General features: G+C 39.1%; 1 protein-coding gene and 2 pseudogenes across 1 annotated transcript; 2 read left to right on the top strand and 1 right to left on the bottom strand.

The window, feature by feature from the left end:
• Positions 1 to 2564: 2564 nt before the first annotated feature.
• LOC148689420 (proteasome subunit alpha type-4-like) lies at positions 2565 to 4614 on the bottom strand (annotated as a pseudogene).
• A 2539-nt stretch (positions 4615 to 7153) lies between these two features.
• LOC148689419 (uncharacterized) lies at positions 7154 to 7624 on the top strand. Its single transcript, XM_088688468.1, has one exon. It carries the CDS (start codon positions 7154 to 7156, stop codon positions 7622 to 7624), a length of 471 nt encoding a protein of 156 aa, XP_088544594.1.
• Positions 7625 to 8308: 684 nt separating this feature from the next.
• LOC148689418 (uncharacterized) lies at positions 8309 to 9963 on the top strand (annotated as a pseudogene).
• Positions 9964 to 26677: the final 16714 nt, after the last annotated feature.

Genomic DNA, 26677 nt, shown 5'->3' with positions numbered 1-26677 from the left:
CTCTGTAGATTAAAGTAAATGGACGACCCATGCTATTGCCAATGGTCCAAATGCGTTAGGAAATGGCAATGTGGGTGGATGAGCAGTGAGTGTGTGAGTAGATCCAGTGGGTGGATCAAAGGCTGCAAAACTGTTGACTGTAGAGAGCATGCGGAATGCCCCAAAAAATATGAAACATTATGAAGGCTTTGGAAGCTGCTTTGGTCAGCCTTACTAATTTATTCAGTACTGGAATTCAGTGCTCAAGGAATCTAGCTACCAATGCTAGTTGGATTATTGTTAAATTGGTTTTTGACAAGTACTTTTAGGTCAAAAGCGCTTCAGACAAACATGCATGCTATGAGGCTATTGCATCTGTTCTTTTTGGCTTATGGGGTGCGTGTGTGTGTATCATTTCAGTGCTTGTCACTTGAAATGGGAAGTGATTTTCATTTTTTTTTTTTAATTTCTCTCACTCCTTTTTATTTCTGATCATTTATTCAAATGAAATAGATGATCATGTTAAACATAAGTGTATAAGAGACTAAAAAAAGTGTGAAAATCATTTTCTTTTGAAATAGAAGAAACCGTCATCCAAAATTACTAATTCACTCATATTATAATATGTATATTTATTTATTAATATTATATCTTATGCCCAATATGTGGTCCGCTCATGTTATCACCCATGGTCATGATTGATTTAGTAACAGCACATGGAGAAGTGGTCGTCATGGTAAAAAATTCCTTGATATCAAGCATGGAGCTGGAGCCACCTGAAAGTAAAAAATGTGAAATTTTCCCAAACTTGTGATGGAAAAAGGGTTTTGAGACTTGAAAAAGAGAAAGACTTATATGAAACAAGTTCATAACCGTCACTGTATCCCAGATTATTAATATGAGGTCATGGGTAGGACAGAGTCTTATATATTACCTTGTATTAGTGATCATGATGAAGTTAAACTCATTTTATGTAAATCATTTTTCACGAAATGGTGCATCTAAGTGAGGGATATACTATGTATGCTTTATCGTCTTGGTCACTTGATATAATTTGGGCCTATATTTTATCATGCTGTAGTCTTGAAGCGAGGAAAATCGTGGGCTAGGCCTAACTGTATACATTTCAGCAGCCTTCAAAGGCTTTGACGCAGGTGGGAATGAGGACTACAGAATTTTTTATTTTTTTTTGGTCAACGAGAACTACAGATAGCTAGATGTCGTATGGGAATTTAAATCTTGGATGTATGTGAGAGATTCTATGTCCGAATTTCATTAATGTAGAGTTCAAACCAATTTACTACCTCACGTATGGGATCATGATTTTTTTTTGCCCATGATACGAGGGAAAAAGACCAGAATGCTCAAAGTCTATAAAGCATAGTCTAGCTAACTAGGCATAAGCCTATTAAAGATATTATTTGTTTCCTAAGTAAGGAAACCCTAATTAACGTCAAATTGGGATATATAACGTATTTGGCAACATAATCAAGATTATAGGAAGATTGGGTATCTTATCCTAGATTTCCTCATAGATAACTCTCAATTTGATGAAGATTACTATCCCTACAAGGACTACTTCTATACACACAATCTCTCTATGCAGCCTAACAAAGGTCTTTACGCCGCCGTCTATGCGTAGACATGTCCATGGAGAACTCATCTCTCGATGCTTCGCCATAGGCTATTCGTGAAGGACAGTTCACTCTGTGCTTCCTAAGAACTATACTCGTAGTTTGATTCTCCTTTCTAGAGATATGTAGACAGTCCTATTCGGATTTAATCACACCCCCCAATCAACCCTATTCTCCCTTCATCGAAGATCACAGGCTAGTTCGACTGGATTTCGCCTTTGTCTATAAATGTGCGTGAATTTAGTTCCAACATCACATCTTAGTATAAATATATCGTTGTATTTCAAAAAAACAAAATCTTGGATGGAGGTGGAAATGAGAATTATAGAAAGCTAAAAATGCAAAGGGTGGGTCCTTCTTCAAGGAAATCGTCAGAGTTTTTCGAAACCGAGATTATTTGCGGCTATCCCTAATAACCAACATGAGACAGCCAAGGCAATGATTTAACTATCTAAACCATTAACTATCACACACATATGGCCGATAACAACAGTAGAGGAATCCATAACATCTGCTTGTTTTGGAATCCGATCATCTTCATACCGATGATCAAACAAACTGACGTTATCTATGCCACAAATCCTTCCCAATCATAGGTTAGCAGTAGCACAAGCACACTAAACGCTCTTCTCAATTTCCGACATATCTGAATAGGAAACATTCTGCCATAACTTTCTCATATTAGAATCCTCTTAAATGAATGCCAAACATTGTGCTAGGATCCTTGCGGATCATGAAATATTATTAGGGGGTTAGTAAGAATAGCGCACACAGTGCGCAATTTTTTTTAATAGAAATAACATGCATATTGCCATTTTTTCGAGTTTTAGTAGGCCTGAAGTTATTTGCAAAGGTATACTGTATACCTGTTAATGTCTCATTTGCATGGGTAAACTAACATATTCCAATACTGCTCTCATATGAATGCTTAACAAGGAAACACACTAATAATTGATTGATATCATTGTATATCATTAATATGTTTGTCCAAGAATGGTAATGTTTTGTTCATTCTCTAAGTTACCATTTTATTTACTTTGCATTTTTGGATAGTCTTTTACTTGGTTTTTTTTTCTTCCTACAATTGTAATCACAACCAACAAATAAGTCAGAGGTAAATAATATTAGGACTAGATTGTAAAGAGGCAGCACTTCTCTAATGCATTTTCTCAAGTAGTTGGAGGACATATATAAAGGGCAACTCCAGCCTTCAAAGGAACAGCACCCAAGTCATCCATAGAAATTCACCGAAGTTTGAAAAGTCAGCTGCCCCCTGCCCCTAAGTCGGTCCTCCCCCTCACGCGGTTTCTTTTCAACCCAATCCACTCAGCAATAGAAGTTTGCACATCTAGTACTGAAATCAGTCTGCTAAGCGGCTGTAACTACACCATCTGGGCCTACTGTTACTGCAACAATCCACACAAAGAAGGGTGCAAAAATCAGTTGAAGCAAGCAATTTAAACACATGATAATATGATAAAACCAATTTAATAGACAAACCACATCTTGTGAAACAGCACAAAGTTCAAACTTGCTCCAAGATTATAAAGGTCAGAACAAAATGTAGAAAAATCTTAGGAATCCTCGGTCGCTGGTTGGTTCACCCCAACCTTCTCCAACAAGTTACTCAAAGATGCAGGTGGACAAACTTGATATTTCACTTTTTCCAGAAGGCGGAGGAATACCTCAGCCAACTCAAGCTTCTCCGGAGTGAGACTCGTGCTGTCCATGGTTTTACTGAGCACCTTCAGCGCTAGCTCGACTCTCTCTTCCTTAATCATATCATCCTTGTAATATGCTGTTTAAGCATCGACTGCGCAGCTTGGTTGTTAGCCCCAATCACCGCAGCTTTCCAGCCAGCATAATTTCCACTAGGGTCACTCATGTAAAGCTGGAAACCATAATTCTTGTCCCAACCAGCAAACAAACACGAAACACCAAAGGGCCAGAGACCACCAAACTGTGTGCACCCCTGCTTGGTATCACAAAGAGATTGAACAAGCTGCTCCACAGGCATGGGTTCCCGGTATGCAAACATGCAGTGCTGTGCTTGGACCCGAGCATCAGAAATTATGTCAGCCACAGAACAAGCAAGATGGTCATCAATCTTGTACATTTTCTCCGTGGAAGTTGAGAAGTGGAGGAGTTTGGATGTAACTTTCTTCCCACTAACCAAGACAACCCCATCTTTCGAAAGTATACCTATTGCAGTGCCGGCATGGCCTCCATTGCATGCTTAACTTGGTAGAGACGACCCTCAGGGGAGAAGATTGTTGTACGGCTATCATATCTAGACATCTTTGATTACAATTGTGAAGTAAATATCCAAACTTACAATAAGAACACCCGAAAATCGAATACGAAAGGGACAAACAAGGAAAAAACAAAAATCAAAATATGATGAACCCAATTTGGGCAAGCTCTTCTTCTTCAATGTAACGTACGAAACTATTAAATAGCATAAATTGGGCAGCATACATATGTGGAATACTGAAAAACATCAGAACCCAGACACAAAAACTACATTAAAATCTCAACAAACAGATAAAAACTACATTAACAATGTGCGAATGAAATTTCATCAGAAACTAATTAATAAGACAATCGTTGGAGAATGCGGATCTTACCCATTTTCGCTGGCGCTCTGTTCGTGCAGATTGTCAAAGAAAATTTATGCTTTTTGCCGCCTGTTCTCCAGTTCGTGTCTTCTTCCTCAAGAAAGAGTTTTTATAGATAATAGCTAAAATTTAACATCCCATTTCATAAATGTCACTTTTTCTAAAATCTTTAAAAAATAACATAAAAGCCCACTTATATAGACTTAAATATCCTCAAAATTAAAACCAAATAAATATAAGGATGTAATTGCGGCCTCTTCTAACTACATAGTTTTTCAATGAGGAAAAATAGTGCAGACAGATTGGGATCTGAGGTTAGCATGCCTTCTTTTATACGCATTTGATAAGGAAGATAACTTTTGGCAGCTGTACGGTGATTTTCTACCCAGTGCAGATGAGTGCCCCAGCCTGCTTCTAGCTAGTGAGGTAGATTAATTTACAGAACATAATATTCATTGTTTCAAAACTTTCTCGTAGTTATTTTGGTTAATTTATTCATGCTTTTGTGAAATTTTGGGCAAACGTGGGGATCGATATGGGCCTATTGTCAAGGATAATAGTATGGGCTTGTTTTAGGTGGGGTGGTTCAAAAGTTTTTGCACATGCAGCCCAGTAATATTCAAGGATGTTTTTGAAAGTCCGATTTGAGTAGTTAAGTTTACAACTCAATATTGTCACTTAGTACTATGATATAGTAGTATTCCTTTTTACTGGTAAGTGAGAGGTTTTAGGTTCTATTCTCGCCAAAGGAGAACTTGAACTACATTATTGCTAGCCTATTGTGAGGCTTAGCCTAATCCTCCTCCCCTTTAGTGTAGATATCATTTGTTTGCAAGTGGCCCTTTATCACAGTGGTGGAAATAAGTTGAGCCCTTGCATGAAGATGTGTGTTCGTGATAAGCTCATATATATATATGTATTTTTTTTTTCATCAAATTCACTTGTCTTTTCTTAGTTAGTTCCTTATATTTTTTTAGCTATTTACTTTGTTTTTGTGTTTTGTAGGATTTGTCAAGCAAAGAAAAGAAAAATAGCACAAGTGGGATTTTAACAAATTCGTCAAAACTGCCTGTGCAGATCAGCTGACTTTGGAAGCAAGTTTCGAAAAGCTCAGAATGAATTAGAGAATGAGCCTTATATGCTTGGAAAGATATGGATGTCTATTTTCTAGAGAATTTCGCGGATTGTTAATATCATTTTTCTAGAAGAAGTTATGGCCGTTTTAACACTGAAAGGTTCACAATAGACTGAGCAGTTTGTAACTTCAATGAAAGCAATAAACCCAATAAATCTAGCAGCCAAAACTGATGCAGCCAAAAACAAGCCAGATGAGACATATTCAAATATCAAAGGAAATAGAATTAAAGATGAAGATTAAGTGGGAGTAATTGGCATAAAGGCTACCAGAATAGTTACAATTGTTTTACCATTTCCTCTTACTAATTGTCATCACTAAATGGCTATTAGTGAGTGGGTTAAGGAGAAGAAAATGGGGCAAGTTAAAAAGGGAAAAAGGCTACAGGTTGCAGCGGCCAAGTGGAAGGATAGAAAAAAATAGAACAAAAATAAAAGAGAAAACAAAAGGGGAGCTGATAGAAAGCAATAGAGGAAGGAATGAGGAAATCTTGGCATTCTCTTCTTTCGGTTTTATCTTCTCAAACTCATGTCTTTCTTTTGGTTTTATTTGAGAATTATGTGTAACTAAATTTTTAGTAGTTAGGGGCTGTTTTGAAGTCCCGAATATGATTGCAAGTTTGTTATGACATTTCGTTTGAATTACTTTTATGAATGGGTGAAAATTGGTTCATTACTTATGTCAGTGATGAATTCTTTAAGTGTTTTCTAAGGATGCATACTTAGTAAGCATATCTAGGATTCTAATGCTATGAATATGTGTGTGCCTGCCCTTATCGAATGAAGACCTACATATGTTCTAGAGTAGTACTAGTTAATTGCGATTAACATGTAAACCAATTTCTAGGATAAGTAAGACAACGCTAGTACTCACGATGCCTTTGATGACTCAAACTCTTTTCGTTCTTAATGATTTCTACTTGTTAAATCTATGAACACGCCATTCTAGATTGCATGCTAGGAACTAAGTGAAGTTGAAAACGCCATTCTCTTAACATACTACATAAGAAAGAGTAATAGGTTGAGTTCTAATATTGAGCCAACTTAAACATCTTCATCTGGAAATAAAAGGAATTTGAATGAAACATAACATGTTTGTATGATTATTTGGTGGTGGATCGCAATTCCCTTAACTCGTTTTTCTTAATTTGTGAACTACTTAAAATCTGTTTCTGTCCTGTTTTTGTTCGATTTAATTTAAATAGCAAATCAACTCCAAAAATCCTAAAATTTTGTGAGTGTAGCTTTGTGTGTCTAGTATTTGCATATAAAATTTTGTGAAGACTTTAGATAAGTTTAAGTCGGTCTAATAATTATTTTTCGGTGGCTGGTCAGTAGGGACAACAACCCAATTTTTGTGACATTTTAAGTAGTTAGATAAAACAATCTTCTGTGGGAAAGACCCTTATTTTCATATGCTACAATTGACAGATCTTAGTGTTAATAAGGAAAATCAATAGGACATTTGTGTGTTACTTTGTGGTGTGCTTTTAATCTTATCAATTTTTTGGTGCCGTGTCGCTGGGGATTGTTATTTCTAATTACTTATTTGTCAATTGTTTTCTTTTCTTGTCTAATTAGTGTTTTTGTTTTTATTTTAGGTACTCTTTGTAGTATATGCACACTCGAAGGTCCAAGAGCATTGATCTAGCTTTCTACGATCCTAAGCTTGAACGAACACTTTGAAAGCTTCAAAGAAAAATCAAGCAGAAGCATGCATCAGTGTCTTTACCACCATCTTCTCCATCACATTTGAGTTCGGAAGAGGAGGAAGAACCACAATAAGGCATGGCTGATAACAGTACTTTGAGGGAGTTGGCAATGCCAAATATGGATCAACAACCATTGTGCATCACATATCCAAATGCAGAAGAAGGATTTGAGCTTAAGTCCGGCATGATTCACTACTTGCCTAAGTTCCATGGCTTCTCAACAGAGGATGCCAACAAGCATCTCATGAAGTTTCATGTGGTATGCTCAAGAATGAGACCAACAAATGTGGATGAAAAGCAAGTCAAGTTAAGGGCATTCCCATTTACATTAGAAGCTAAGGCAAAGGAGTGGCTTTACAATTTACCTTTAGGATCAATGAACACATGGAACCAGGTGAGGCAAGCATTCTTGGAGCAATATTTTTCGGCCACAAAAGCTGCAAGCATAAGGAAAGACATATGTGCAATCCGACAACAACATGGAGAGCCCTTTGGAGATTACTATGAGCGGTTCATGCATTTGGTTGCATCTTGTCCTAATCATTAGATTGCAGAGCATCTTATAATACAGTACTTTTATGAGGAATTGTGTGGTACTGATCGTGTAATGCTCGATGCAGCAAGTGGATGAGCATTCATGGACAAGACACCAACTAATGCCAAGGCATTGCTAAAGAACATTGCTGGCAACACACGACAATTTGGAGGGAGAGATGAGCTACCTCTTAAGAAAGTTAACAAGGTAAGTGTTAATTCTAGTATTGAATTACAATTAGCTAACTTGACTAATCTTGTGCAATAGGTTATGGTGGCTCCAAAACAGGTGTGTGGTGTATGTTCAATGATGGGACATGCCATGGACATGTGCCCTTCGTTGATGGATCAAGGTGGTCTTGAGCAAGCTAATGCGTTAGGAGGGTTTCAGGGGAAACAAAGGCAAAAGTATAATCCATACTCCAACAACTATAACGCGGGGTGGTGCGATCATCCATATTTAAAGTGGAACAATCAAGACAACAAATAACAATTTGTTCCCAATAACTATAACCGTCCACTTGGCTTTTTTCAAGCAAGACCGTATGCACCATTTCAGCCTCAACAACAACAAGCTCTAAGTAAATCTCTTGAGGATTTAATTGCTTCTTTAGCTAACTCTACTTAATCTCATCAACAAAAAACAGACAAAGCAATTGAAAACCTTGAGTGCCAAATGAGTCAGTTAGCAAGTTTGATGGGGCAACAAAACCAACCAGGAATGTTGCCTAGCCAAACCGTGGTGAATCTAGATGCGGAGCAGATGAATGTTGTGACTTTAAGAGTGGAAAAGAAGTTTTTGAGTAGCCGATGATGCAAAAGAGGACTAGAAAAGATACAAATGAGCAAGAGGAGCTACAAACCAAAAATCTTGAGCAAGATGAGGCTTCAACAGAAACTGAAAAGTCTCATAAGCTACAGAATTGAACAAAAAAGATTCTGATAAGGTAAGTAAAGAAGTTCAAAATTCATTTAACTCATGTGTCCTTATTCTTTTCCCTCGTAGGTTTATGAAGTCTAAGAAAGAGCAAACTGATAAGGAAATCTTGGATGCATTCTGGAAAGTCCAAGTGAACTTACCTCTTTTAGATGCCATAAAACAAGTGCCCAAGCATGCAAAGTTCCTTAAAGAGCTTTGTACAAACAAGAGGAGATTCAATGATCAAGAAATTGTGGCATTAAGCGAGGAAGTATTAGCTGTTTTGCAGAGAAAGCTGCCACCAAAGTTGAAGGATGCCGGTAGCTTTACCATTCCATGTGTAATTAGAGGGAAAGAGTTTGCGAGAGCATTGTGTGATTTGGGGGCATCCATCAATTTGATGCCATATTTAATGTATGAATCATTAAACCTTGGAGACTTAAAGGAAACAAAGGTAGCAATCTAATTGGTAGATCGTTCAAATATATATCCCAAAGGCCTATTGGAGGATGTACTTGTGCAAGTGAATGAGCTCATTTTTCTCGCTGACCTTTTTGTTTTTGAGATGGAACATGACCCTATTGCTAATGCACTTCCTCTTATATTGGGAAGACCATTCCTTAGAACAGCGCGTACGAAGATTGATGTCCACGATGCTACCTTAACCATGGAAATTAATGGAGAAAGCATCAAGTTCAAAATCTTCAATGTTATGAGGTACCCTAGTGATTTTGAATCTTGTTTTTCTATTGATGCATTTGACTATTTTGTGTAGGATTATTTTAATGAAGGTGTGAGACAAGATAATTTAAAGGAAGGCGTTAGTGCATAGCATTACACATGGAAAGCTTAATTATTCTGAGCACACTGAAGAAGAATTAATCCAGACTATGGCAGCCCTTGAGTCTCTTTCACCAATTCGTGGTAAGTCTTCTTCTTATTTTATTTCTATTCCTACTTCTAACGAAAAAACTCTTTCTTCTGTGATTCAGGCACCCAAATTAGAGCTTAAACTGATTCTTGAACATTTGAAATATGCATTTTTGGGAGATGATGAAACATTACTGGTCATCATATCATCACAACTCACAATAGAAGTGGGGGAGAAACTGATTCGGGTACTGAAGGATCACAAAACTACCATAGCTTGGAGCATTGCAGAGACTAAAGGTATAAATCCAGCTACATGTATGCATAGGATTTTGTTGGAGGAATGTGCAAAACCAACAAAGGAAGCTCAATGCCATTTGAACCCACTGATGATGGAGGTCGTCAAGAAAGAGGTTATCAAACTTCTTGATGTTGGCATTATATATCCTATCTCGGACAGCAAGTGGGTGAGCCTTGTGCAAGTAGTTCCTAAGCGATCCGGAGTCGCATTTGTTAAGAATGAAGCTAATGAGCTAGTGCCTACATGTGTGCAAAATAGTTGAAGAGTCTGTACAGACTATCAAAAAATAAACAGCACCGCATGCAAATGTCCCTTTCCAGTCCCATTCATTGATCAAATGTTAGAAAGGTTAGCTGGTCATTCTCATTATTGCTTTCTTGATGGCTATTTTGGATATAATCAGATTGCAGTTGCTATGGAGGATCAAGAAAATACGGCTTTCACATGTCCATTTGGCACGTTTGCATACCGGAGGATGCCGTTTCGACTTTGCAATGCCCCCACCACATTTCAAAGGAGTATGGAAAGTTTGATCATGTCCACCATTGGAGTTTATTGTAGAATTGAAGTTTGTGGGTCATTGCTTGATTTTACCGCAAATTGGGGAAGTTTTCAGTCCAAATGCTTTATTTTGTTTCTTGTTATTTATTTTTTATTTTATTTTAAATTTTATGCATTATTGTGTTTTCTGACATTGGGGACAATGTCCAATTTAAGTTTTGGGGGGGGGGGGGGTGAGGATTGACAAAATGGCCCAATTGAAAATTTTCGTCCCTTCAACTAAGAACTGGTTTGATTTGTTTCCATGTTGTTTCTTTTTGTTTTCTTAATTAGTTTTATTTACTCTATAAAAGAAACCCCAAAAACACAAAAAAATTCAGAAAATGTGCAAATTCAAAAAAAAAAAAAAAAAAGGTCTTATTTTCTTTGTTGTTTTGAATTAGATTTTTGTTAGTTTCCCGACCCAATGATATAATTAGATTGACTTCAAATAGCGGAGATTCACGAAGAAGTATTGCGCTATTCACCTGTGAGTGGTATTATTGGACTGATCCTTTGGTGGGAAATGTTCTTCATTTTAGATAATGAAACCATTCCATTTGAACCACAGTGATCTAGAACTTAGTAAGCATATGTTGTGTGAAATTCCTTACTCTTGTTAGCTTTGTAAATGTTTAATCATCTTTGAAAAATCAAATGCACATAGTCTTGTTGATGTGAAACTAAAGCATGACTTAAAGCTTCATATGTGAATATAGTGACCATATATAGCCTATGTGAGTTTTTGAGCTTATTGAAAGTGTGCATTTTTCCTACACTCCTATTCTTTCATGTGTGATGAACTTATGTGACTTACATCTCTAGAACTTGCGTAACGATCTTTCAAAATGTTTATCATTGATTGCACGAACTTGAAAAGGATAGAGACATTAGGTTTATCACCATGACCCAAATAAGCATGTTTCCTAAAGAAAAATGATATCATTAGATTGTCGATTTGAGCTGTATATGCTGAGCCTTTTATTTCTTATCACCAAATATGTCTACCTTTATACCTTAAACATTTTTCCTTACCCTTTCCAAGCTAGCTATTGAGCAATGTGAGATTGTCTTATGAGAAATGTTTGTGAAGTATTTTGTAGGAGTTTGGCAAAAGAATAAGTGTGGGGGTATTTCATGTTTGTATTTAGTTATGTGCAAAATGGTTCCAAAAAATAAAAATAAAAAATTTTATACGAAGCAAATAAAAAGTGTTTGTACCATACATGACCAATCCCGAAACTACCGAGCACCGATCAACGTTATACCTTTAAGGACCCACTGAGGGGTTCATGTTGAGGCACCCCTGCCAAAGCATTAGAGTTTCCCTTCAACAAAAAGGCCAATCATAGCTCGACATATGTCAACATCAGAATAAAGCTCATAGAGTCCCACATCGACCGCGGACAAAAGCTAAAGACTCTCTTCAACTATAAAAGGAAAGCATTCTCCTACAATTAATCCCTAATATCATTATTGTACTTAAACTAGTCATTAGAACCCACTAATGATAATTTAGCTTTAACTTATGTATTTGTGTAAACTCTTCACTATTAATGAGAACTTCTCTACTCCGTGGACGTAGCCAGACTCAGGGCGAATCACGTACGCCTTGTGTTTGCTTCCCTACCTCTACCTCTTTACACATCATCATCACTAGGTGACCGGAGCAACCGAACGAAGGTCACAAACTTGACACTTTCCATTGTACCAAAGTCCTCGCTGATTTTGTGTATTAACATTTGGCGCCGTCTGTGGGAAGACACACTTATTCCTACTCTCTTAAGCTTTGTCAAGCTATTTTTCATCGTTTGTACACTCTCATTTGACCAGGCATCCCTCTCCAACATGGGGAGCGAAGGAAGCCACAACAAACAGAATGACACTCCCCTTATGCCTATTGTGAAGCAGCGGAGGAAGGAACGAAAAAAGTTTGCTCTTCAAGCTAAAGTCGAAGAGTTGGAGGCTCAGAACAACAAGATAGCCATGAAGAATGAAATCCTCTAGGCGCAATATGAGAAACTCTTTGGAATGCTCCATGAGGCTAGGTATACTCAGTCACACGAGCCTATTACCCCTGTGGACGTCAACCATCACCTAGCTACCCCTCAATGCGGAGGGTCACCGGTTTTCAACATGGACATTCCTTACGAGGAGCAAGCTACTTATCAATATGTTGATCAACGTAAGACTTCTCTTAATCCAACTGCTTCGACCCGAAGCAAGAGAAGTGGAGGAACGCACATCCTTGTAGAGGGAGCGGAAGGATCAAAGGCTGTTTATAGCGACTGTTGAGACTTTTTAAGGTAACGTTGAGAGAACTCTATCCACATAAGCTCAAAGATCAACGACCCAAGGGCTACTGAAAGACTCGGTCCTCTACCACGGCTCAAGTCAGCTACCAATCCAGGGAATGAGCGACAAGTCCCAGAGGAATATAAAGGTATAGGGGACTCGGAAGTCTTCCGACAGACATGCCTTAGAAGTCAGTACGGTGAGTCTAAGGAAAAACCACATGCCTTTGATCAAATTTCCCTACTGCGAAGAGGTGATGGAAACTAACACAGGAAGGCTCATGTAGTACATGATTCACCCAGGACCCCCTTGTCCTATAACTTCTTGAGGAAGTAAACAACTTGAAGCCTGAGCACCAGGCTGAGATACCAGACTGGAATCAACTAAGGCCTGGCCCCCTTACAAGGAGGATCCTTGACACAGTCTTCCAAGCAAAGACAAAGCAGAAGCTCGGCTTACAACTATATATTGGAAAGGAGGATCTGATTGAACACCTTAACCTCTTTGAGTCCACCATGGGATATCAGATGTATACTGATGAAGAACGATGCCTTCTCTTCCCCTCCACCCTCTCTTGTGGAGCTCTGAACTGGTATTGCGGTCTTCCACTTGAGATGGTAGATTCATTTGAGAAGCTGAGAAAACTGTTTGTTTCTCAACACATCTTCCAGACCGATCGCTTGCACTCTGAAGATGACTTGTACATTATTCACCAGAAGCCTGACAAATCACTACGTGAGTATGCCGGCCAATTGAGCCCTGAATATTCTCGTTGCGCTGAGGCAGATGACAAGACTGCCCTCAAAGCCTTCCTGGCGGGCTTATGTGAATGTTTCTTCAAATACATGATCAATGCCAACACTTGGAAGACTTACTCTGAGGTGATGGTACAAGCCTACAACCATGCATCTGTTGAAGCAAGGAAATATCAGGGGAAACCCCATATGGCTATCCCCTATCAACAAGTAAGGAATGGAAGCCAGATCCAGCCAAGTGAAAAAACCTCGACCTTTAAGACGATTGTTGCATCTTTCCCTACTTTACCTAACACATCACCGGGACAACATACATATCAATCTAAGGGCAAGAGAAAAAACTTTCATCTTTAAAAGCCTCATTTTAATAAGAAGAGTAGGGGACACTATCACAATAACCAAGGGTATCGCTACGATAATGCCCGCCCTCAGGCAGTCAATGTAGTAGACCAATCGCATGTTAAGACAGGTCCTACCCCAAGATATGAGACATACACACCTTTGAATGCCACCTATGCAGCAATTTACCCCAGTATAGCTCATTTGATACCGAAGCCAAAACCAAGGCAGCCAGATTATAAGTCCACAAAGAACACGGGCGTGTTTTGTTGCTACCATGAGTATAATGGCCATGACAGCGAAAAATGTGTCACCCTCCATGACCATATCGAGGCTTTGGCACGCGAAAGGAAAATTGATCAATTCCTCCTTCACCCCCTAGGGACAATCGTAACTAACGCCAGATAAACGTGATATATTCTATCAGTAGTGGCACATCTCTCTCTGAATCTTCCAATATGGCCATGAAAAACAGTGAACGAACTTTGAGGTCTGGCCATCAAGTATTTCATGTGGAAAACATCAGGGAAGACAAGTATCAAAATCCTAATTAAGATCCAATATGTTTCTACCCTAAGGAGGAAAGAGGCATCGTCTACCCTCACAACGACCCATTGATTGTGGAGGCTCACATAGCCAACTTTGATGTACGACGGATCCTTGTAGACACAGGTGCTTCGGTCAATATCATGTTCGTCGAAGCTTTCAGGGCACTTAATGTAGCTGAACACTTGCTCGACCCCTCAGTTACTCCCTTAATAAGCTTTTCGGTGATATCGTGCAACCTTTGGGGAGCATACACTTACCACTTACCATTGGTACAGGCCCTTACACAACTACTAGTACCACTAATTTCCTTGTGGTTGATTGCCCGAATGCATACAATGTCATCTTTGGACGCACAGGCATCAACGATCTTAAGGCCATAGTATCTACACATATGTTGCTGATGAAGTTTCCAACACCTTCTGATAATGGTTACATCAGAGAAGATCAACTTAGTGCATGATCATGCTACAACACTTGCATGTGCCCAAAGAAACCTTCTATATACATGACCAGGTCATGAGAACAACCCAGATGAAGCCAACTCGGCTCTTCATAATGGCAATGGTCAACCTGACGATCCAGGAGATAACTCTTTCACCTAACAAGCATAGTTTCTATATCATAAAACTATCTAGCTCGTATGGTGAAGATTGGCACCACCTTGTCACCTCCTCTTCGGTTGGCATTGATCTCCTTTTTGCAAGAGAACGCTGAGGTCTTTGCTTGGTTATACGAGGACATGCTGGGTATCTCTCCTGATATCATCTGTCATCGCTGAAGCATTGATCCCAAGACCAAGCCTGTGAGATAGAAACGAAGATCTTATGATGTTGAACGATACGAGGTAATGAAGGCAGAAGTTGAAAAACTCAAAGACATAGGCTTCATCCGTGAAGTCAATTACCCAACGTGGGTAGCAAATGTTGTCCTTGTTAAGAAAAATTTGACCAAGGAAAGCCTCCTGCTCTAAAAGACCTTATGGAGAATGTGTGTTAACTACACTGACCTCAACAAAGGATGCCCTAAAGATAGTTTTCCCCTCCCACTTATTGATTGACTTATCGACTTAATGACAGGGTGTGAACTCTTGAGCTTCATGGATGCTTACTCAGGGTACAACCAAATCCTCATGTACCCTTCGGACCAAGAACACACAACTTTTACTACTGACAAAGGGCTATATTGCTATAAAGTCATGCCATTCGACCTCAAGAATGCAGGTGCGACTTATAAGAGATTAGTCAATTCAATGTTCGCCGAACAGATTGGCAAGAACATGGAAGTTTATGTTGATGATATGCTAGTCAAGACTAAACACGTTGACCAACACATCACTAACCTGTCTAAAACCTTCACCATCTTGAGGAGGTACCAAATGAGGTTAAACCTAACAAATGTTCTTTCGGCATGGGCTCTGGCAAATTATTGGGCTTCATGATTAGCCAACGAGTCATTGAAGCTAATCCTGAGAAAATCAAGGCAATCATTGACATGAAGGAACCAATAACTTCAAAAGACATCCAGAGCTTTACTGGCAAAGTGGCAGCCTTGACCAAGTTAATTTTTAAAGCCACAGTTAGATGTGCTCCTTTCTTCAAAGCACTTAGGGGAAGTAAGAAGTGCATTACATGGACTGATGAATTTGCCGAGGCATTCAAGAACCTTAAGGAGTACATAAGTAAACCCCCCTTACTCTCCAAACCTGAAGTTGGAGACATTTTCATTATCTATTTATCTGTATTGGCTTCAGCATTTAGTTCGGTTCTCATTCGAAGAGATGGTAATATTGAGCGACTCGTATACTATGTTAGCAAAGCCTTACAAGATACAGAGACAAGGTACTCTAACATTGAGAAATTGGCACTAGCATTGATCATGTTTGCTCGAAAACTCTGCCTTTACTTCCAAGCACATTCCATCATTGTGCTTACCAATCACCCCATTCGACAAGTACTCCAGAGTCTTGACACTTCGGGATGAATGATCAAGTGAGCGATAACATTGGGGGTGTTTTGGCATTTCTTACCAAACAAAGCCAGATGAGAAGGGTCAGGCAGTGGCAGATTTCATCTCCGAATTCACATATCCTATTGACATTTCACCTACACCTGAGGCATTGGCTTCATTACCCTCGAAAGCTCAGAAAGTAAAACCAACCTTTCCAGTATGGACTCTGTATGTTGATGGTTCATCCAACCAACAAGGTTGTGGAGCAGGACTGGTCCTTACTACACCCGACAAAGTTGCAATAGAGTATGCTCTTCGCTTCAAATTCAAGGCGTCAAACAATGAGGCCGAGTATGAAGCCCTCCTAGCAGGCTTATGTTTAGCTAAACACTTTGGAATTAAACAATTTGACATCTTTAGCGACTTTCAGTTGATGGTCAACCAAATCACAAATAACTTTGATGCTAAGGATAGCTCTATGGCAGCGTATCTTGCACAAGCACAACTTTTTCTCAAGCACTTCTACTACCAGATCACATAAGTCCCTCAAGCAGCAAAGAGTCATGCAGACGCCTTTGTTCGCCTTGCCTCGCCTCGCCTCAACAGTGGAAGACGAGATTGGAAGAAACATTCATGTCGAGTTATTAAAAACACCAAGCACCATAGCCATGGCAGTATGCAACTTACAACAAGGGGATAGTTGGATCACCCCAATTTATAAATTCCTTGCTCATGGCACCCTCCCAGATGATAAAGTCTAAGCTAAGCAAATTTGATACAAGTCTACCCGCAACCTGATCATCAATGACCAACTCTACAAGCGAGGTTTCACCCTGCCATACTTGAGGTGTCTTACCCTTGCTGAGGGGGAAATGGTCATTTAAGAGATACATGAGGGAGTCTGCGGAGATCATGCTGGATCTCAGTCCCTAACACACAAGGCTTTTCGCCAGGGATATTATTGGCCAACATTTCACCAGGATGCAATCAAAATATCTCGCTTATGTGACAAGTGCCAACGCTACACAACTATTCCTCACTCATTTCCTGAGCCTCTCACTCCTATGATCAGCCATTGGCTCTTCACCCAGTGGAGACTTGATTTGATAGGTCCAATGCTTGCGGGGAAGGGCAAGGTCCATTATGCCATCGTTGCAGTTGACTACTTCACAAAGTGGGCCGAAGTAGAACCCTTGGCAACCATTACTGAGGCAAAAATAGAAGACTTCATATGGAAGAACATCCTTTGCAGATTCAGCATTCCCAATGCGATTGTCACAGACAACGGGCAACAATTTGACAACAAGAAGTTCAGGAGTTTCTATTCTAAATTCAACATCAACTTATGTTTCACCTCCCCAGCTCATCCTTAGGCTAATGGAGAAGTTGAGGCAATTAACAAGATAATCAAGCGCACCTTGAAGACTAGCTTAAACAAGGCTAAAGGTTTGTGGCCACAACTTTGACCCTAGGTTCTTTGGTTATATCAAACTTCGTATCAAACTTTAACAGGAGAAACTCCATTCTCACTTGCCTTTGGTACAGAGGCGGTTGTCCCAGTTGAGCTCGAGCAAGCAACATACTGAGTTAAGAACTACAGGCAAAGTGAAAATGATAAATAACTTGCCCTCAACTTAGAGCTAGTTGAGGAACATAAGGACCAGGCTTTCTTGAGGAACATCTCTTACAAGCATCGCGCCTCTAACTACTATGACTCTAGGGTCAAACCTCGCTCTTTCAAAGTGGAGGATTAGGTATTGAAGAAAATACTGCTCTGTGACAGAGTCCCGAGAGAAGGTACACTCAGCCCAAACTGGGATGGACCATTTGAAGTTGTCAGCATCAGTCACCCTGGCTCCTACAAACTCAGAAGTTCCAATGGCAAGACCTTTGGCCATCCATGGAACGCTGATCACCTAAAGTACTATTACAAGTAAACTCACATTGTACAAGTGTTGAGCTATAGCCATTCAACATATTTTGTAAGGAATGCCATCTGGCATGAAGTTAATAAAGAAGTGATTCAGAGAACTTCGTCCCAGCTTTTTTACATTCCTTGAATTGAAACACTTGGTCTCACCCTGACCTAATAAAATTCTAACTCAGAACTTCAACTTAAATGACATTACATACTCAAGTTTGAAGCTTCAACACGGATGCTTTTGACATGAAATAAAGTCCAAGTATATGTCAACAAGACTATCCTAATAAACAAGTATCTTCAGGGTGTATCCATTTAACTAGACCCAAGTCATGGGTTGTATCCAAACAAATGACCTATTTGAACATAGTCAAGCATTCATAAATTATAGTGCAAACACTTGGCACTTAACATCAAAATAAATGGTGCAATGTTGTAAACATCCGTACACAAAAAGTCCTTAAACACTTAATTAGTGCATATAGGAAGGGAAGGCACTATGAATCACCTTCATCTGAGGCCGAACTCTCATGCTGTGTCTCACCTCTATTGCCATCACCGCTATCCTCGGCATCTACAGAACCATCCTCACCCTGCTGAGTCTGCTCATCAACAGTGGTGTCATCCTCAAACTCATCACCGCTACTGGGATTAAGTTCGAGGATGAATTGTTCACCTTTTTGCTGATACTCCTCAATCTCTGCACAGTACTTGTCAATAATACCTCCGCCATCATACCGAGCAAGGATGGCCATCCATTTCCTTTTCTCAAGCTGAACCTTTCGGGCACAATGAGGCCTGATGACATGGCGGAAGGTCTGGGAGCATAAGAACTCGCGTACAGCAGTATCTCTCTCGATTGGGAGATTCTTCTTCAGCTCTTCAACCTCCCTTTTGGCCTCGGAAGCCTCGAGGATAGTTGCCTCTAACTGCTTCTTAAGCCGTAGGTTCTCACCATTCCGCCTCTTCAACCGCTCCATGGTTTGCTCCTTAAGCTGCACTGCCTCAGTCAAGGCTTTACTTATCTTCCTGGCATCATCCACAAGTTGCTTGTTCTCTTGAAGCTTCGCCTTACATCGTTCAACCTCCCGCAGTTTATTGTCATACTCAGTCATGACCTACGTGACAAGATGATCATCAGTGCCAAAGGAAAACGAAAATAAAGAAGAAGAAAAAAGTAAGGAAATGATAAAGCAACACTTACATAGGCAAATAGCCTCATCATTCGGTCATGATTTGATTAGTTCTCAACTAGTAGCTTAACGAGCTCGTCAACAATGGCTCGGCGCCCTGCAAGGCAATTATTGACGAACCTAAAGCTATTCAGATGCATGGCAACCTTCAAATCCTTCCAGGGGATGCTACCAGCCTTTTCCTTGTACTTTCTCTTGCGGCTGGAGTCAAGGTCACCTTCCTGGGTAGTGTACTCCATGACAGGAGGAAAAATAGGATCGATGTTAGAAGGAGGAAGCAACAGTTGTCTCTCATCTCCTGCAACTGTGGCAGTAGCACATCCAATAACCTCAACTTCGGCTCTCTTAGAGGCGGCAATCTTGAGGACCTCCTCTTGAGACTTAGGCTTAAGGACTAGCTTCACCTTATGCTTGCGAGCTCCCTTGTGAAACAAGATGTCGTTTACGGGAACTACCATGGTTTTTTTCCCTTTCTTGGTGCTAGCCTCCCCTTCTTTGCTCACCTTCTCCACTGAACAAGGAAAATCAAAGTAAGGAATACAACTTTATAAAAAAAGGGGGGGGCAAACGTAGGATATGACTTACTCGCTCGTCTCTGGCACTCGGACAATAAGGGTTGGAAATCGTACTTTTGAAACAAAGGTCGTAGCTTGCTCAAGTGTCTATCCTCTTTTGGCACCCTTAACACTTTCTCTACATCGGCAAGCTTTTGTCCAGACAATTTGATAGCTTTCTTCGACACTACATAAGGCAAAGTGTTAGAAGCAAATAAAGATCACAACAAGTAACAAAGTATGCAAACAATGGATGCATTACAACCTACGATCTAGAAGTGGGTTAAAATGTGCCATTCAGGCGTGGTACTTCTCTCATGCTCCCAACCCTTGTAAAGGAAGCACCAACGGTTTCTCTAAGTAGAATATGTTTTCCTCTTACCAAAGACTATTCGCTCCTTCTCACTCCGACATGCACACTAAACATAGCCTATGGACGACTTGGCCGGACGTATCTTATAGCAATACCACCATTGAGCGAAGGAAGGCTCACCTAGACCACACTTCATCCAGATGATGTATGTCCCAATCAAAGTCTCCCATAGACTGGCATTGAGTTGTCCAGGCGCGTACCCCATGAAGGCAATCATCTTTTGCAACCACGGATGCAAAGGCAACTTTACCCCCAACTTCTCTAATATTTGGGTATAGAACATGACATGACCTTTAGGCGGATCAGTAGGCAATTCTTCCTCACGCACCAAGCGTATCCCTACGATGTTGGGTATACAACAAGACTTCCTTAAGGCCTCAAGCTGGCATTTACTATCTAGCAAGTTCTTACCTAAGTGGTCCGCTGTAAACTCGAAGTGAAATATGGGTATAGCATTAAGGATACCCGCCTCAACTACCAATGTATAGGAAGTAGATGCACCAATATGTAAGGCTATGTCCCTGAACTTATGCTCCTCATCCGCCTCTTCATCAGATGGAATGCATGTTTGGTGATCATGAGGGTTACCCAACATTTCCTCTTCATAAGACTCTAACGAAGACCTTGGCAGCTCGAACCTAAAGCCAGAACTAGAGGAACCCTCATCATTAGAACCTTCAGACCCTGACATCTACAACAAACAGAAACACACACCTCTATTACTCATGGATGATTGACGTCTAAAATACTCCTAAGTCATGATGGAAATTCAACTAAGTTCATCATGTTCTTAGCTAAATGCATGGAAATTCAAACAGTTCAACAAGAATGGATACATTTGATCCAAAGAAAGGGCTACTAACCGAAGAATGGCGTTAAGCATAGTCGAAACTCCTCTCAACCATAGAGTACTCTATCTTTAAATATCACTACACAATGAGCAAATGAAAGTAAGGTAACAAGTGGAAACTCATCCTCCTTATATAGTCCAACAAGGGCAAAGAAATTCAAACGTAACCCATGAGAAAGCCCCACATGTCAAGCTTTAGGACTTCCACACAAGCTAGGAAAATTAAAAAAAAAAAAAACCGAAATTAAAAAAAAAAACTATTTAGTAATTATTAATTAATTAATTAATTGTTAATTACTAATTAATTAATTAATAGTCAACTAATCAATCGCTTAATAATTATTAATTAACTTTAAGCATGGAGGTCAACAAAAGCTTCAACTCATAAGAGATAACTACAACATGTAGATTGTCTTCCACACTCTTCTTCAAGAGTGTGGACGCAAAAGCTTCCCAAGGAAGGGAGCTTCCCACACCCAAGGAAAATAGCTTCCGACACCTAAGGGAGATAGCTTCCCACACCCAGGGGTATGAGATTCCCACATTAAAGGAAGAAAGCTTCCCACACCCAAGGAAGAGAGCTTCCCACACCCAAAGGCATAAGCTTCCCACACCCAAGGAAGTGAGCCTCCCACACCTAAGGAATAAAGCTTCCCACACCCAAGGGCATGAGCTTCCCACACCCAAGGAAGAGAGCTTCCCACACCCAAGGGCATGAGCTTCCCACACCTAAGGAAGAGAGCTTCCCACACCCAAATTCAATAAGCCTTCCACACTCTTCTTCAAGAGTGTGGAAGCAAAATCTATTTATGTGATTCAAAAAAGCTTCAACCGAAGGCTTCAATAAAAAATAAAAAAATAAAAAAAAATAAAAAGTAAAGCCTGCCACACTCTTCTTCAAGAGTGTGGAAGCAAAATCTATATATGTGCTTCAAAAAGCTTGAACCGAAAGCTTTAACAAAAAATTAAAAAAGCCTTCCACACTCTTCTTCAAGAGTGTGGAAGCAAAATGTATTTATGTACTCTTCAAAAAAGCTTCAACTGAAAACTTTAACAAAAAAAAATTCAAAAAGCCTTCCACACTATTCTTCAAGAGTGTGGAAGCAAAATCTATTTATGTGCTTCAAAAAAGCTTCACCTACAAAGCTTCAATATACAAGCTTCACCAACAAAGCTTTAGCCTAAAGCTTCACCTACAAAGTTTCAACCACAAAACTTAACCTACAAAGCTTCAACCTAAAAGCTTCACCTACAAAGCTTCAACATACAAGTTTCACCTACAACGCTTCAACTTACAAGCTTCACCTACAAAGCTTCACCTACAAAGCCTCACCTACAAAGCTTCACCTACAAAGTTCAACCAAAAAGTTTCACCTACAAAGCTTCAACCACTCAAGCTATGTATCCAAAGGAAAAAGCTTCAACCATTCAAGAATATCAAAGCACCTCATTCCGCAAAGGCACCTCCTTCAGCAACTCTCCTCGCCCGGAGACTTGGAAGACTCCTACTATGTGCAACTACACTTTAGTACTTAGAAGTTTCGTGATTACTCAGTGACTTGGATTCTGCAAGTCCCCAACCGAGAAGCTTTCCTCACTCGAGAACTTAAGGGAGCACTGTTTGTACCATACATGACTAATCCCAAAACTACTGAGCACCGATCAACGTCATACCTCCAAGGACCCACTGAGGGGTTCATGCTGAGGCACCTCTACCAAAGCATTAGAGTTTACCTCCAACCAAGAGGCCAATCATAGCGCGATATATGTCAACGTCAGAATAAAGCTCATAGAGTACCACATCGACCGTGGACAAAAGCTAAAGACTCTCCTCAACTATAAAAGGAGAGCATTCTCCTACAATCAATCCCTAATGTCATACTTAAACTAGTCATTAGAACCCACTCATGATAATTATGCTTAAACTTATGTATTTGTGTAAACCCTTCACTATTAATGAGAACTCCTCTACTCTGTGGACGTAGCCAGACTTAGGGCGAACCAGGTATGTCTTGTGTTTGCTTCCCTACCTCTACCTCTTTACACATCATCATCACTAGGTGACCGGAGCAACCAAGCGAAGGTCACAAACTTGACACTTTCTGTTGTGCCAAAATCCTCGCTGATTTTGTGCATCAACAAAACGTTTTTTAAGTTTTAGTTTAGGGGTGTGGTTGGAGGTGTTAGTAAAGTGGTTGGAGAGCTTGAGTTCTTATAAATCTCAACAAGAGAATTGCTTGCAATGTAGCTTGGAACTTGAGTTTACCTATCCTTTCATTTCAATAACCCTCTCCCTAAGCCTCATTACATCCAATAAAAGTCCTCTTGATTTAAGTTTTGCAATTATGATTGTGGAGATGAGATCTTTTTGCAAGCTTATGGTAGATCTTTCACATTTGATTCTTTGAGCGAAACATGTTAAACTAAACATATGTGTGATTGAGTGTATATCCTGTGAGAAGGTCACTAGTTTGCATGTGGTGTTTTAAAAAAAAACTTGAAATTGCATTAGCATGGCTATTACACACACTACACTTCAAGGATGATTAAAAGGTTACTGTTAACATTTGAATAAGGAAGATGAGCTTGGATTAGCTTGTTTAGTGCTAGCTAAGGCTCTTGATGATTTGCTTTCTTGAATGAAATTCTATGAGGGTCACATAGGGGGAAGCTAATGTTTTTCATGTTGCCACTTTTTCTTTTTTTTTTTTTTTTGTTTTTTTTTTTTTTTTTGTGCTTGAGGACTAGCAAAAGCTAAGTGTGGGGGTATTTGATAAGCTCATATTTATATATATTTTACATCAAATTAACTTGTCTTTTCTTAGTTAGTTCCATATATTTTGTAGCTATTTACTTTATTTTTGTGTTTTGTAGGATTTGTCAAGCAAAGAAAAGAAAAATAGCACAAGTGGGATTTTAAGTAACAAATTCGTCAAAACTGCCTGTGCAGATCGGCTGACTTTGGAAGCAAGTTTTGGAAACCTCAGAATGAATTAAAGAATGAGCCTTATATGCTTGGAAAAATACGGATGTCTATTTTCTGGATCATTTCGCGGATTGTTAATATCATTTTTCTAGAAGAAGTTATGGCTGTTTTAACACTGAAAGGTTCACAAGAGACTGAGCAGTTTGTAACTTCAATGAAAGCAATAAACCCAATAAATGTAGCAGCCAAAACTGATGCAGCCAAGAACAAGCTAGTTGAGACCTATTCAAATATCAGAGGAAATGGAAATAAAGATGAGGATTAAGTGGGAGTAATTGGCTAAAGGCTACCCAAAGAGTTACAATTGTTTTACCATTTCCTCCCACTTATTGTCATTGCTAAATGGCTTTTAGTGGGTGAGTTAAGGAGAAGAAAATGGGGCAAGTTAAAAAGGGAAAAAGGCTACAGGTTGCAGCGGCAAGGTGGAAGGATAAAAAAAAAATAGAACAAAAATAAAAAGGAAAAACAAAAGGGGAGCTGATAGAAAGCAATAGAGGAAGAAAGGAGGAAATCTTGGCATTCTCTTCTTTCGGTTTTATCTTCTCAAACTCATGTCTTTTTTTTGGTTTTATTTGAGAATTATGTGTAACTAAATTTTTAGTAGTTAGGGGCTGTTTTGAAGCCCCAAATATGATTGCAAGTTAGTTATGACATTTCGTTTGAATTACTTTTATGAATGGATGAAAATTGGTACACTACTTATGTCAGTGATGAATTCATTATGTGTTTTCTACGGATGCATACTTAGTAAGCATATCTAGGATTCTAATGCTATGAATATGTGTGTGCCTACCATTGTCGAATGAGGACCTACATATGTTCTAGAGTAGTACTTGTTAATTGCGATTAACATGTGAACCAATTTCTAGGATAAGTAAGGCAATGCTAGTACTTACGACGCCTTGTGATCACTCAAATTCTTTTCATTCTTAATGATTTCTACTGCTTAAATCTATGAACACGCCATTCTAGATTGCATGCTAGGAACTAAATTAAGTTGGAAACGTCATTCTCTTAACATACTACATAAGAAAGAGTAATAGGTTGAGTTCTAACATTGAGCCAACTTGAGCATCTTCATCTAGAAATAAAAGGAATTTGAATGAAACATAACATGTTTGTATGATTATTTGGTAGTGGATCACAATTCCCCTAACTTGTTTTTCTTAATTTGTGAACTACTTAAAATCTGTTTCTGTCCTGTTTTTGTTTGACTTAATTTAAATAGCAAATCAACTCCAAAAATCCCAAAAATTTGTGTGAGTGTAGCTCTGTGTGTCTAGTGTTTCATTTAAAATTTCGTTGACTTTAGATAAGTGTAAGTCAGTCTAATAATTATTTTTCGGTGGCTGGTCAGTAGGGACAGCAACCCAGTTTTTGTGACATTTTAAGTAGTTAGATAAAACAATCTTCTGTGGGAAAGACCTTTATTTTCATATGCTACAATTGACAAATCTTAGTGTTAATAAGAAAAATCAATAGGACATTTGTGTGCTACTTTGTGGTGTGCTTTTAATTCTACCAGTTCGAACCCCGTTGATGGCTAATCTAACATCTAATCTAGCAATATCTATTGTTTGACAAAACAAGTAAAAAAAAAATCGTTTGTTAAGAAAAATAATAATAAAAAGAGAAAGGTTTACAACCCAATATCGTCTCTGGACACTCTTTTCCTTGAAAACCCTTATCTAAAGTTTATAATGCTGTGGACGCCCATCTTTATTTGTGAATATTTCAAAACTAACCCTACAAACAATTTTGTTTGTTTTAAACAAAAAATAAAAGATTAATTCCATCAAAATGATCGGATAAAAAATTGGGGTTTACGGTTCATATAAAAAAATTAGGGTTTAGAGTTAATATCAAAATTATATGTTTCCTCTAATTGGAGAGAAAGAATGAGAGATAGACTAGGAAGAAAAATGAATGAGATTAAAAACAAGAACATATAGCTAGGGACTAGGGAGTTATCAAATGCTGTGCTAATTAAGTGGTGCACTACAACAATGTGTTTACCAGAAGAAAGCAGAAAAAAAAAAAACTGAGGCACAAAACTACTAAGGAAACCACATGTTTACATGACACTAATTTAAGTACCGGATGATGCATAATTCATCCGATACATAATTTGTTGGTCTTATTTTCTCCCCCCTTAAAATTTATCCTGCCATTCAACTAAGGTTACTAGAGGAGGATTATAAAAAGACTGGAGAGGTTTTTGTGTAGCTAGGGCATTCGAATTGGAAGTGGTGTGAGAGGAGAGTGAGACTAAAAGTAGGCCAGGTTAACGTGATAAAATCAGTGTGGAAGTCATACTTGTGGTTAGAGGGAGACTGAAATACTTCTGTGTGTCTTCCCGACCTCAAAAAATGTGGATAACCGTGGATTGTCATCAGTTGTCCTTATTTTTTGAAAAAAAAAATGATAAAATCAGGGTTTGGGTAGGAGAAGAGTTTTTTGTGTCTTGAATTGTTCGGTCGGATCTTAGAATTTCTCGTAGGAGTGACGTTACGCTGCTGACAGGAAAGGTTGATTGAATTGGAACTTGAAATGTTTTAGTGACATTATTGAAAATGTTAGGTGATGACATGTCATTTCTTATTCTTTTTCCCTCTGTATTGTCGATATGGTGGTTGATATCGATCATATGATCGTTAACCTGTTTTTTTCCGAT

Source organism: Pyrus communis, chromosome 17 (genome assembly GCF_041283825.1).
Source record: "Pyrus communis isolate YQ-2024b chromosome 17, ASM4128382v1, whole genome shotgun sequence".
Taxonomy (NCBI): Eukaryota; Viridiplantae; Streptophyta; class Magnoliopsida; order Rosales; family Rosaceae; genus Pyrus; species Pyrus communis.
This window is presented reverse-complemented; position numbering and strand designations above follow the sequence as displayed.